The 14,046-nt window shown below is 46.6% G+C and overlaps 2 protein-coding genes across 4 annotated transcripts; one reads left to right on the top strand and one right to left on the bottom strand.

Moving 5' to 3' along the window:
• The first annotated feature begins 1,578 nt into the window (after positions 1–1,578).
• On the top strand, positions 1,579–8,837 carry LOC109999289 (serine/threonine-protein kinase 35). Of its 3 annotated transcripts, XR_010666443.1 has the most exons (4): positions 1,582–2,202; positions 3,565–4,298; positions 6,977–7,126; positions 8,616–8,837. XR_010666443.1 is itself a non-coding variant. In XM_020654311.3 (3 exons), the coding sequence occupies exons 1-3, from the start codon at positions 1,707–1,709 to the stop codon at positions 6,989–6,991; spliced, it is 1,206 nt and encodes a 401-aa protein (XP_020509967.2). In that variant the 5' UTR covers positions 1,579–1,706; the 3' UTR covers positions 6,992–8,837. The 3 variants fall into 3 exon arrangements, 2 of the variants coding, with proteins under 2 accessions (XP_020509967.2, XP_020509966.2); XM_020654311.3 differs by having other exon boundaries at positions 1,579–2,202; positions 3,565–4,259; positions 6,977–8,837; XM_020654310.3 differs by having other exon boundaries at positions 6,977–8,837.
• A 296-nt stretch (positions 8,838–9,133) lies between these two features.
• On the bottom strand, positions 9,134–13,838 carry LOC110006011 (fibronectin type III domain-containing protein 11-like). The gene is made up of 2 exons (XM_020661260.2): positions 13,654–13,838; positions 9,134–9,944 (listed from the first exon to the last, which is right to left on the bottom strand). Exons 1-2 carry the CDS (start codon positions 13,780–13,782, stop codon positions 9,240–9,242), a joined length of 834 nt encoding a protein of 277 aa, XP_020516916.2. The 5' UTR covers positions 13,783–13,838; the 3' UTR covers positions 9,134–9,239.
• Between the last annotated feature and the right edge of the window lie 208 nt (positions 13,839–14,046).

The raw sequence follows: 14,046 nt of genomic DNA on the forward strand, positions 1-14,046 counted from the left end.
CCGTTTCTTTGTTTATCTTTCGCTATTCTTCTTCTTCTTGTAATTATTCCAGCAGTTTAGACGCAGCTACGCGTTACTGCCCTCCGCAGGTAGAGGACAGGAACTACTTCATTCTGAAGAAGAAGATATCCTCACGTCAGATCATCGTTTAAATACTGCCTTTCTTTGTAAGCTGTAGTTTTTACATTGTAATAAATAATGTGTCAGTTTCAAATTCGTTAACACATAATAGCCTATCAGGGGGACCTCCTTCCTCTAAAGAACATCAGAGCTGAGTCTGAACCGTCCGGGGATCTGACACCCTCATGCCCAAGGAGGAATTGTTCCGCATTTTACGGCAGGTGGTACATCCGGGTACAGACCGGAAGGGACAATAATCTGCCTTCAGAGTAAAAGTAGAGAATCTGAGGACTAAAAGACGAGTGTGTTGTTGAAGACAGGAACCTCACCGTCTGAAAAACACCACATAAATTATGATCTGACTACCTGACATACATCGACATTAAAGGTGAAGGTTGTCAATTATTCATAACTTGAATAATTACTGTTCGATTGAAGATCGTCACTGTGAGAAATATCTTTAAAGGGTGAACATAAAATATAAAGAACATATAAAATAGAATAAAAATAGGACCAGAGGAGGCGACAATAAAAGTGTTAATGATCCAAAGTATCAGAGAGTGAAGTTTGAATTCACAGATTCAGTCAGATTCTTCACCGTTCTGAAACTTAGTGACGGTGTGCAGGAGGCTCCTGGGACTTTCTTTCTGTTGCTGTGGTAACAAACCCGTTTGAGTTACACCCTTAAAAGTCTGTTTCAATTGACCAATGACAATCATTATTTAGCATTATTAGACCGTGTGCGGGAGTTTTGTTTGATCATTAAATGACCCAACACGCTCAGGGCGCCAACATGTCCGATAGGCCTACTTCTTTACCTTTTGACGTGTGAATAAACGATCTCTGCTTCAGTCATCGTTATTTTAATCATAGTATCAAAAGAAGGAATATGATCTGTTTCATAAGACAGGTGTGAAGCAGAAGAATGAATCGATCCATGCAGGTAAACGGTTTGGGTCTGACTGTCACCATGGCAACGTGCGGTACAAAATGTCACCAACGTATTTTTGCAATTTAGACGTGTCTACAACATCAGGTGATTCGGACTTCTGTATTTGTTGCCATGGTACCAGACAGGTGTCAATATCAGATTTTAATTAGAATCGTATCAAGGTGTAAACATCTGTGACCATCTCATATGAAGGGAAGCTGTTAGCACTTTATTAATAATCATAATTTATACTTTATTAAGGATCCTGTGGACATGCACTGATGGAGAGGTCTCAGAGTGGGGGGGGGGGGCTCCAGAGCAGATACCAGATACTCTGGTTCCCAACCCGGATCCCTACAGACTGAGCTACAGCCGCACCCCTCTTCAGGTGTTCACTGTTTAAATAAACTGTGTTTCATCCCTTCAGGACTTAATGACTGGGTAAAGAGACCTCTCAGATCCGGATAGACATAAACAACACCACAAGTCTTATTTTGAAGTAATGACCGGAACTTGTCATATCTTAGCCCCGCCCCCTCCGTTCCTCTGTTTCTCACAGTCTAAAAGAACGGGGAAGCTCGCGGTCGCTGCTTGGACAGCATGTCGCTGTTCTCGTACCGGATGTTTAAACCGTGAAGGAGGCTCTTGCGGACGGATGGACACAGGTGCGACAGACAACCTGCGGAGACGCACGAGGAGCGCACGAGCCTGCCGCAGACCACAGCCGGGAGCGCGAGCGGCGGAGGAGTCCGGCGTGCTGCGGAGTCTGAGCGTGGGGAACACGGAAGTAGACCATGACATGGAGGGGGGCTCCGGACTCTGGAAGCAGGACGGCCTGGAGCGGAGGATCATGGCTCCCCGGTACAACCTGCTCCGGGAGGTGGGCAGGGGGTCGTACGGAGTGGTGTACGAGGCGGTGGCGCGGAGGACCGGAGCCAGAGTGGCCGTGAAGAAGCTCCGGTGTGACGCGCCGGAGAACGTGGAGCTGGCGCTGCAGGAGTTCTGGGCGCTGGCCAGCCTGGAGAAACGGCACGAAAACGTGGTTCAGCTGGAGGAGTGCGTGCTGCAGAGGAACCGGGTGGCCCAGAAGATGAGTCACGGGAACAAGCGGTCCAAACAGTACCTGCGGCTCGTGGAGACCTCGCTCAAAGGTGACGTTTACCTGCGCGGCTCGAGCTGAGTCACCTTCAGCTGGCTTCGCTGTGACGTCAGCGTTTCTGTTAGGGATCGGATGAAAGCCGAAGTGTGAAGAAAACACTGAAACTTCAGAAAATATCTAGAACCATAAAGAACACATGTCGAACACATGTTTAAACACTAGTTAGATTAAACTGCGCGGTTTTTAAACGAGGTTTGGAGCGGTGACAACAAAACTAATTATGAAAACAAAGTTTATATTTGATGTAGGTGATTTATTTAAGTTTACATCAGAGCCGAAGTGTGAAGAAAACACTCACATTTCAGAAAATACCTTAAACCAAAGAGTAGTGTAAAAAATCATCTTTATAAACCCGAATTAAACTAAAGTTGAAGATTTTTAAACGAGGTTTGGAGCGGTGACAACAAAACCAGTTATGAAAACAAAGTTTATATTTGATGTAGGTGATTTATTTAAGTTTACATCAGAGCCGAAGTGTAAAGTAAACTCTCACACTTAAGGAAATATCCAGTAGCAACGAGTACAACATGTCCCCTGGATTTCCACACACACAAATAATATTTGACTATGTTTAAACGAGGCTTCGTGCTAACAAAGCTGGTTTCGGCGGTTTTCATCTGATGTCATCGCTGCTGTGAGGTTTGGATCAGAGCCGAAGTGTGAAGAAAACTCTCACGTTTCAGAAAATACCTTACACCAAAGAGTAGTGTGAAAAATAATCTTTATAAACCCGAATTAAACCAAAAGTTGAAGATGTTTAAACGAGGTTTGGAGCTAACGAAGCTAGTTAGGGCGGATTGAACCGGCTGCTCTCACTCCCACTTCAGGAAATATCTCTCACCAAAATGGAGTCTGTTGAGTTGACTGTCTTCCTTGAACTATTAAACCCTTTCCTCTGAACAGAAGCCAAAAGCAGCATGTGTCCTTAACCATGCAGCAGCTGAGCCACCTGTGCTGGTCAGGCAGGTGACGTCACAACAGGGTCGTTACAGTTATCGACCTGTTTGCTGGTCATCGGTACGATCAGTCGTTAGGTTGTCACTTTACCCGATTCTTAAACTGAAAAGCAACTGTGTGTGTGTGTGTGTGTGTGTGTGTGTGTGTGTGTGTGTGTGTGTGTGTGTGTGTGTGTGTGTGTGTGTGTGTGTGTGTGTGTGTGTGTGTGTGTGTGTGTGTGTGTCTCTGCTCTGTGTGTGTGTGTGTGTGTGTGTGTGTGTGTGTGTGTGTGTCTCTGCGTCTCTGCTCTGTGTGTGTGTGTGTGTGTGTCTCTCTCTGCTCTGTGTGTAAACCCCTGTTCTCTCTCTCTCTCTCTCTCTCTCTCTCTCTCTCTCTCTCTCTCTCTCCCCCTCCCCAGGTGAGCGGGTGCCCGGTCCTCCAGAGGAGCCTTGTTACCTGTGGTTCGTCATGGAGTTCTGTGAAGGCGGAGACCTCAATCAGTACATTCTGTCACGCCGCCCCGACCAGCGGACCAACAACAGCTTCATGCTGCAGCTGACCAGCGCTGTGGCGTTCCTGCACAAGAACAACATCGTCCACCGAGACCTGAAACCTGACAACATCCTCATCTCGGAGAAGTCCGGCACGCCGGTCCTCAAGGTGGCCGACTTCGGCCTGAGCAAAGTGTGCGCCGGTTTAGGAAACACCGGAGAGGGTAAAAGTGGTGAGGACAAGAACAAAAACATCAACAAGTTCTGGCTGTCGTCGGCGTGCGGCTCAGACTTCTTCATGGCCCCCGAGGTGTGGGAGGGACACTACACCGCCAAGGCGGACATATTCGCCCTGGGCATCATCATATGGGCAATGCTGGAGAGAATCACGTTCATCGACGCCGAGTCAAAGCGCGAGCTGCTCGGCACGTACGTGAGACACGGGGCGGACATCGTGCCGGTGGGCGAGGCGTTGCTCGAGAATCCAAAGATGGTTCTGAACATCCCTCAGAAACGCCGCTCGTGCATGTGTGACGGCGTGAGGAAGCTGCTGCAGGACATGCTCGCTGTCAACCCTCAGGACCGGCCCGATGCCTTCCAGCTGCAGGCTAGGATGGACAAGGTGACGTGTGCTGCGTGACCCCGACCTGAGCGGCTACAGGTGACCCTCCCCCCTCTTTACTAACGGGTCAGAAAGACCACGTGGGTCTTCTGTTGTCAGGGTCTGAAGTTTAGTCTGCTTTAAAGAGTCGCACTGAGCATGTGCAGTACCTTATCAGGGCTTGACATTATAACTGGCCCGAATGAATGATTGACAGAGTCCGAGCCAGCTGATTGCACGTTCAGCTGGCTCGCTCGGGCCAGTTAAAATACTGCCTGAAAAAAAATAGACTGTAACACGTTCTCAATTTCACAGCACTTTCTTGTCATACTGGTGTTTTGTGAGTAATTCTTTAAAAAACGTTGCGCTAATAACTGCTACAGGATCAACGTATCACATGTATGTCACAGTTGAAAGGCAGCCGACGGCTTCACTGCTGTCCCTCCCACGAGCGCGCTTGCTACTCTCAAACAGCGGAGTCGCACACAGATTTTAGCGCAGGTTTTCTCTAATAAAAAACACGTTTGGTGAAGTGGTTTTAAAACCATCAGATCATTCAGCATTCAAAGGGAAAAAAATCACTGGAAGAGTCGAGAGTGACAGCAGGGCATGACGAAAACAGAACGGAGAAAAGTTTCAGCCACAGTGACAGACAGCTGGAGCTGGAACATGCTGCAGCTAAATTTTCCCTTAAAGTTAAAGACCAGGTCCTGGTAAAGATAAAAGTTATTCACAAAGCATCTTAGCCCTTAAGAGAGCTCCTAAAGAAAAGATCTAAGGATGAAGAGTTTCTCACAGAGAAAAAAGAAGGAGAGAAAGGTGATCATAACAATTCCAGCTCTATCACAGCCTCATATTAATATCAGAGTAAGTAGACTCCCTATAGTTACCAGCATGGTGAATAAACATGAGCACATTAATATTAGAAAAATACAAAATAGAGCTTAATTAATTAAATAAAAGTTGTAATTGACTTTTGCATCAGAATGGTTGAAGAGTAAATTGGTGAGTGTTATTTTTGAAAGCAAAAGTAACGTTCCTGGGCCAGTGATAGTGGTGGGCGATATAACGATCTTAGATCGTGAAGGATTTTAACTTGCTGGCGATCTGCCAAAGCAGGGAGATCGTAGAACCGGGCTTATGTGTTTATTCTATCATGCTGCAGTTTATGCTCCGACACAGACGCGCCCCCCCCCCCTCCTTTTTTGCTCCGCAGGGGTGAAAACGAAAACGAAACTTAAAAGTAGTCCGCAAAAACAACTCCATCCCGTTTATATGCAACTGTTCTGATATTTTCTCAAACCGACACGGCGTGAGCAACAGTTAACTTATCTGCATAGTTTGCACAGTTAAGTTTACATCTCAGATAACGACACAAGAAACTGTTTAATGAGCCGGAGAGACGTTCACAGTCTGCAGAGAGACAGACTGTCTGTCTGTCAATCAACAATGTCCCGCCCCCTCTATGAATTAAACTCCTCTGTCAGTAAAACTTACTTTGATCATGTGTCACAGAATAAACACATTCTGTATTATGTTTGATTAATATAAACTAAACTGAAGTTAGTCCACTAATGTCATAAAAAACAACAAAGGCTGCAGAGCCTGTATGAAGCTACAGCTGTAGGAACTCTGCAGGGCTAAAATAGAACAGAAACACGAGAACTCGAAGTCTACATGTTTTTAAATGACTGCATCACTGCGTGAAAATGTTCCTGATGAACATAAAAAGAGGACACATAACTAACTCCTAATTTCAAAGTGGTGAGGAAAACCTTCAAATTGTGCATAAATATTGATCAAATTGAGGGAAAGACATTTCTGTTGCTAAAGATGTTCTGGGTGAGACCTCCTACAAAGATGTTTTTTATATAGATTAAACTTGTCAGCGCAGTTTTCGTGCATTTAAAAACATTATACAGGGAAATAAGTTTGGTTGAACTGGTCAGTAATTTACAAATTTGTCTAAAGATCAGTATGAAAAAAATCGTGATCGTGATTTTGCCCCAAAAAATTGTGATTTGATATTTTTCCCATATCACCCACCTCTAGCCAGTGATCTTTGAAAACTAGTGGCCCGGAGGGCCAGTGGCAAATTGAACCAATTTGTCCAAATGTCAACCCCTGCTTATTGATGACATCACTCTTTGTCTGCTCTCCAGTGGGTGAGGGCCAGGAATGAGGATTATATAAGTAGGGCAAAGGTCAACCCCCCCCCCCCCCCCAGATCAGTCTGAACTGGTTTGAGGCGGGAGATTTACGGTGTTTATTAGGATTGTATGTTAAACTTTGATATGATTCTTGTGATCAAACATTGACACGTGTTAACAGAACAAGCTGCTTTCAACCTCCTGATATTCTCAGTCTGAGTCTGTGAACACAAACAGCTGAATGTTTCTCTCTTCACCCGGAGCTTCTCCTCCAGCATCCTCGTATTTATTCTGCAGAAAGTCAGAGTGAGCTGATGTGAGAACGCAGCAGGATATAATCAGGAGAATTCACCTGGAGCGAGTGGGAGGGGTGGTGACGTTTATTCCCTGTGATCGCTGCACAACCATAGACTGTCTGCACGCCACCTCTACCATCTCCGTGCTCTGAATTATTATTTACATATTTTCAGTTATTTCAACTGACCACTTTTTTTTTCATGTTTAAATGGGCCGCTGGTTATTTCACATTTAAACGGGCTGCTGGTTATATCACGTTGGCGTTTAACAGCTGGTGTTGTTTCTCTGCAGACTGCTGCTGCTTGAAGGCGGAGCCTCGTCCTCCTTTGATGTGAACCCGGAGGAGAAGCAGTTTGTCGTCAATGTGCAGACTTTACAGACGATGGAGGACGCCTTCGTCCAATCAGAAGACAGGAGACAGACTCTGATGTTCACGCTGCTGTGAGATGAATACTTGAATAAGTTCACAACCACCAGATGAGTTCAGACCAAACAGGAAGAGAGCTCTTTTCAAAATAAAGTTGGCTCCATACGAGACTGTTTGAGGGTCCCTCACCGTGTGGAGTCAGAAACATCATGTCTGATATTTAGGATTCCAGATCTCTGACCTGAACAGCCAATGAGAGTGAGCGGACCGGGTGATCGTTTGAAGGTCACATGACCACACGTCCACAGAACTTAAATGACACTATGAACTCGATTTAAACTAAATCAAGACTACGTTTTTAATGTTCATCTTAAACTTTACTGTCGGTGCACGTAGCAGCCATTTTGGATTTAAGGCGGGGTAACAGATGTACGAGCTGCGGGGACGGTGACCCGCAGGTCTGATATTCAGACCGACAGACGGTCCATGAAATGTAGAAAGATGGTGGAAAAAGTTTTAGCCTTCAGCGAGTGCCGAGCGCCATCTGAACTCACCCTGTTTGGACGGCTTTCTGCCCCCAAAGCTCTGTCACTAAGCTCCGCCCTCATCGCGTCTTTGGATGTTCAAATTGATTCTGTGACGGCGTGATATTGGCATCCCGGTCTGTGAGGTCACGGCACAGCGGGAGCTCCACACACACACACACACACACAGTTCACACACACACAGTTCACACACAGCGTCTCTCCTCTGTAACAACTCTGAAGACGGGACGGGACGGGGGGGGGGGTCACTTCCCCCCTTCACGTCTCCATGACATTCAGACTGAAGGAGACACGTCACGGGGACGTAGATATGGCGTCTTGAAACGGCGGTCTGAGCGGGGCTTCTGTCGCCTTATTCAAAGTTCGTCTCTTCCTGCTTCAGACGCTCGATAAATCACAAGTTTGTTTGTGCTTTCCACAGTCTGTGACCCTTTAGTGTAAAAGCTGTACGTTTGAGAATCACTCCACGCTGCCTTCAGACGGCGTCTGAGCTGCACGCGGGTCTGCAGGTTAGACGAGGGAGCGGCAGACTCCAGCTGTGATTGGAGGATGGACTGGTCCGTCTCTCGCTCTCTCTCTCTCTGGTCAGTCTCAGGCCTGATATTAAACTGTGATAAACGTCTGGATAAAGGGAGAACGGCGTCTGAATGTCGATATCGTTGTCCTGAAACGGAAGTTTAGATCCCGTTCTGTTTTTTTTATCTACCTCATGTTTCTGCACGTTACCCTTTTTTTTTCTTTTTTCTTTTTCTTTGCCGAGCCGTCGACATTCCTCTGAGATGAAACGTCACAGGAAGCAATCGGGGTTTACTTGAATCCTCACTGTCAGATTCTGATGCATTGTGGGAAATAATGGTTTACATAGTATTTTAATGAATGATTGACTTCTGTGACCTTGTTTCTATTTGTTGACCTGAGATATGCTAATGTTCCAGGTGACTTTATTTGAGATGTTGTGATCAGATGATGTGAGGAGGAGAGGCTCCACCTGTATATCGCACAATGTGTTTCTGTACAGGTGTGCACGATGACCTCGCTCTGTTCACCTGTGTCTCAGGATACAGTGTGGAAGTGAACGGGCTGATTGTTCCTCATGCTGCTGGGTCGGGTCGGGTTCAGACGACTTTGAGTTTCTACAGTTACAGTCGTCGTACGTGTTCTTAAAGCCATGTTTGATTTTTCTACTGCTGACTTCGTACATATCAGGGCTGTGCTTCAATAAAGGCTGAAATACCTCAAACCTGTGTCCTCACCTTTATTCACACCTGTGTTCCATTAGTCCCCATAGAGCCCCACGTTAAAATGTCCATCTTTACTGCTGCAGTTTCTCCAGTGTCCACTAGAGTCTGTCTCCTGCAGTGAGTCAGTCCCCATAGAGCTCCATGTTAAAATGTCCATCTTTACTGCTGCAGTTCCTCGAGTGTCCACTAGAGGATAGAGCCTCAGCTGATTCAGTACCTGACCTTTGACCTCTGGGCCGTGTTTGTGCTGTTGGAGCCTTTTGGAGATTTGTTCCTGTAAATATCAGACTAATAATCTATCTCTGACCTTTATTGAACTAACAGACGAAGTCTGATCTCCACTTTTTACAACCAGTCACATCAGAACTTTATTTTATTTACATGTTAGCAACAATTAGCAGCTAATCTGACACGGCCAGAGTCTTTAGCATGACCTGGTCCTTCCACAGTCCGTACACCAGGTTTACAGAGTACTCTCTCTTCACAGAGAACATGTAGTACCTGTCTGGGATCAGGTTGGTCACCTGGGTGTTGTACGCCTGGCATTTGGATATACAAATCTGGTCGGTGTCAGAGGTGGTCGGATGGAGGCACATCACCTCCACCTCAAACTGCTGCTCGGGATCCTTGACCTCCTCTCCTGGGATGGTCCAGCTCAGGTGCACAGAGCTGACCGATGAATACGACTCGGACCTGTCGATAGTGACGGGCAGTTTGATGTAGAGTATGGGGATGAGCCGGTCCTGCGGTTTGAGCTGGCCCAGATTACGAAACATTCTGCCCTCAAAGCGGTCTGCGTACTGTAGGGTCTGCTGGAGCGTCTGCTGAGCCGAGTCCGCTGCGCCTCCGTCTAACAAACTCTGATCATACATCTCCATGAAAGCACAGAGCTCCCTGCAGCCCCTCAGGATTTGCTGGAAGAGCGACTCCAGCAGACAGAGGAGGAGCTTCACGTGGGTGTTGGCAAAGGTAAAGGCCCGAGCGAGTCGCTGCTGGTTGATCAGGGTGCCGTCGTAGAGAAGGCGGACTTCCTCCTCCATCTGAGGCCCATCCTCATGCTGGATCTCCAGATAATACGAGCTGTTCTGCAAGAGCGCCAGTTTCTTCTGCCAGTCAAACAAAATGTCAGCATGAGTGTGGATCGTGAGCAGTTCAAAGAAAACAAAAACAAATCAATAGTCTCAAAAGATAACTGAGAAATGGTTTCATGTTTCAAAGAAGATTCGCTCGTACGTCGTGAGCGTACAGTTTGTTCCAGTCCAACTCTGAGGTGAGATTTATAAACCCAGGTAGCATACAGTAGCTGCGGCGGCGCACACAGACACAGCGGCTCAGTGTTCCTTGAAACTTTGTGTATGGGGGCTGTTTGTATTGATGTGTGAGTGGATATGTGTGGGTTTGAGTGAGCCAAAGTTCTCGTACAGTCGAGATGAACTCATAAACATCGGGATAAGGCACCAAATGCCCATAACGAGTGCCTTTCACCACCCACATCGGATCCCAGAGGAAATAGTACAACCACCGGACTCTCCGTGGATCACCCTGCCGGGCAGGAGGCTCCAAAGGCAGCAGAAGGCACGTAAACAGAAGAGGGGGTGCCGGGTGGGAAACCTGGCCAGGCTAAAGAGAGCGCCAAGCAGACCACTGCTACTGAGCTTTTTTGTAGCTACCGCCAGGTCCCTGAGTAACAAAATGGATGAGCTGAGGTTGGAATTATCATCCCGGACAACCACAAAGGATGCCTGCGTGTGACGATTATCACAGAAACCTGGCTTGACCCGAGCGTCCCAGACAACGGTATTGAACTAACTCCACACAACGCAGTGACAGGACCAGGGACTCTGGTAAGAGCCGCGGCGGTGGTTTGTGTGTTTATGTGAATAACAGCTGGTGCACAAATACCACCGTCATAAATCGTCACTGCTCACCAGATGTGGAGTTTCTAGGAGTGAAATGCAGAACATTCTACCTGCCGCGGGAGTTTTCTGTTGTTGTGGTGACAGTCATTTATATACCACCAGACGCTAATGCTGAGTTAGCACTCGACCACCTGCTAACCGCTAAAACTGAAGCCCACCACCAGAACTGTTGCGACCTGGCCTAAAGACGCATGTCTACAACTGCAGGACTGCTTTGAAAGGACCATCTGGAGCCTTTTCTCTGACCCAGATATAGAAACTTACACCACTACTGTTCTCTGCTATATCAGGACCTGTGTTGAAAACATGACCATCAACAAACGCATCAGAGTTTTCCCAAACAGGAAACCTTGGATGACTTTGGATGACCTTCAGCTGTGCTGAAGGAGCGAAATGCAGCATTCAGATCGGGGGACAGAGAGCAGTACAGCATAGCCAGACACAATCTGAAGAAGGTTATCAAGCAGGCTAAGGCCGTGTTCACACTCTTTTTTCAACTGCCAGTGCCTTTTTTACATACAAGCCTATGGAAAAATGAAAAAGGATGACACCTTTTTAAAAAGCGGACGCCTTTTCAAAAAGCGCTGCGCCCGACGCCTTTTTCAGTTGAATTATTTCAACTTTTCAGAAAAACGCTGGGTGACGTCAAGCGCCTTTCTGACAGCTGACCAATCAGGATGAGTAGTAACCTACGTCCCTAGTTACCTGTGCCCAAAAACGGCAAACTTCCACCAGATATGTGTGCATTGCGTGTCCGCTCCGGTCTGTTATGGGACCGTGCACCCTCATCCGTCAACACCCACCGGCTGTGTTCTCAGTCTGCAGCACAGAGAGCACAGCCGAACAGCTGGAGTATGAAGACAAAGCAATTTCTGCGGTAATTTAACAGATTCACTCACGACAGCACAAGATAACACGATGTTTGTGGTATAAAACTCAATAAAAACCTTATAAACACATAAACAAACACACAAACGGTCGTTTTTCTGAACCGTCAAAACTGAGGGTTTTTTTCTGAAAATAAACCGGATGTTTTAATGTTGTATCGGTGTCTGACTTCCCGTGCTAAATTGATGCGTTGTGCTCTGGCCGGCTGCGGCGCGGTTGCACGGCAGACTAGATCCTGTTGTTAAGGTTACAGAACACTCGCACATAAGCGCTCAAAAGGCACTGAAAGCGGCGCTTTTTTTTGAAAAAATAAGTAAAGTGTGAACACGGCCTAAGGCTACTTACAGGGAGAAAACTGAGGATCACTTCTCCAACGGAGATCCAGCATATGTGTGGAAAGGCATCCAGCACATCACCAACTACAAGGGAAACCAGCAACCACCTCCAGACAACAACACCCAGCTTGCAGAGGAGCTTAATCACTTCTTTGCACGCTTTGATACTTACAGAGAGTGATGATGGAGCAACGCCCCCATCGGGTGCAGCTGAACCCCTCTGACCCTACAAACACTCAAGGTGAGAAGAATGTTCAGCACTGTAAATGCCAAGAAGGCTGGGGGACCAGATGGAATCCCAGGGAGAGTGATCAGAGACTGTGCTCACCAGCTTGCTCAGGTTTTCACAGATATCTTTAATCTGTCACTGTCCCAAGCCATAGTACCCACCTGCCTCAAGTCAGCCACAATCATACCGGTGCCCAAACAGAGTAACATCACCTGCTTAAACGATTACAGACCGGTAGCACTAACCCCCATCATCACAAAATGTTTTGAGAAACTGGTCCTGAAACACATTAAATCCAGCCTCCCTGCCAACCTTGACCAACACCAATACGCCTACAGGGCACACCGGTCCTCAGAGGATGCTATTGCCACTGCCCTCCACACAGCACTCACACACCTAGACCTATAGAACTATACACATTCGACTGCACTCCCACTTACATACAATAATCAAATTTGCAGATGACACAACGGTGGTGGGACTGATTTCAGACAACAACGAAACATATTACAGAGAGGAAATAGACAGCTTGACAGACTGGTGCATGAACAACAACCTCACACTGAACACTAAAAAGACAAAAGAACTCATCATTGATTTCAGGAGACACCATGAGGACCACACTCCCCTAACCATCAGGGGAGAGGAAGTAGAGAGGGTCACCAACTTTCAGTTCCTGGGGACTTACATCAGTGAGGACCTCACATGGACAATTAACTCCTCTGCCCTGGTTAAAAAGGCTCAACAGTGGCTTTATTTTCTACGCACTCTGAGAAAGAACAACCTGTCCGCAGAGCTGCTCAGAGCCTTTTACCGCTGTTCAATCGAAAGTGTCCTAACATACTGTCTAACAACGTGGTATGTGAACTGTACAGAGGCAGACCGGAGAAGTCTCCAGAGAGTCATAAGGACTTCAGAAAAAATCATTGGACTTACCCTGCCCTCTCTGGAGGGCATCTTCAGTACCCGCTGCCTCCATAGAGCTAACAACATTGTGAAAGATGATACCCACCCCTGTCACCACCTGTTCTCTCTGCTACCCTCTGGGAGGCGCTACAGAGCACTAAAGGCTCGTACCTCCAGACTGAACGACAATTTTTATCCAGGAGTCATCACTGAACTGAACAAAATCAAACACTGACCCACCACGGGACAAATAATGATACAAATAGTGCAAATTGCTTCGACCTGCTTTGTTTACACATTTATTTACAAACTAATGATGATGATCTAACTAATGATGGGTGTGTATGTGTTTGGATACTTTCTACTGTACTTGCGTAGGTATATATATACATGTGTGTATATGTATATCTTTGTTTTTATTCTATATATTTATATTTTTATATTTCAGGCATGGCACAGTAAATTTCGTTGTACTCTTGTGCAATGATAATAAAGTCTATTCTATTCTATTCTAGCTAATGAATATTAGCATACTGACCTCGATGAACAGTTTCCTGTCCAGCAGCTGCAGGATGTGGTCTCGCAGCTCCACCAGGTCCTGGTCCACCTGAGGCAGGTCCCTCTGGTCTCCACTCGGGTCTGAACTGTCCATGTTGACTTCATCCATGACGACTGAAACAACATTCACAGCTGATCACGACGTAAACACAAAGAGGAATGCCATGTTTTTAAGGACAGTTAACACACACACACGCACACGCACACGCACACACACACACACACACACACACACACACACACACACACACACACACACACACACATACACACACACACACACACACACTCCTACCTGTTTCTCTGAGTTTGTTTATCAGGTGTCTTCTTCTGTTTACAGTTAACTTTCAGTCTCCATGGTAACAGTTTGTTT

The sequence above is a fragment of the Labrus bergylta genome, chromosome 5, assembly GCF_963930695.1.
Source record: "Labrus bergylta chromosome 5, fLabBer1.1, whole genome shotgun sequence".
NCBI lineage: Eukaryota > Metazoa > Chordata > Actinopteri > Labriformes > Labridae > Labrus > Labrus bergylta.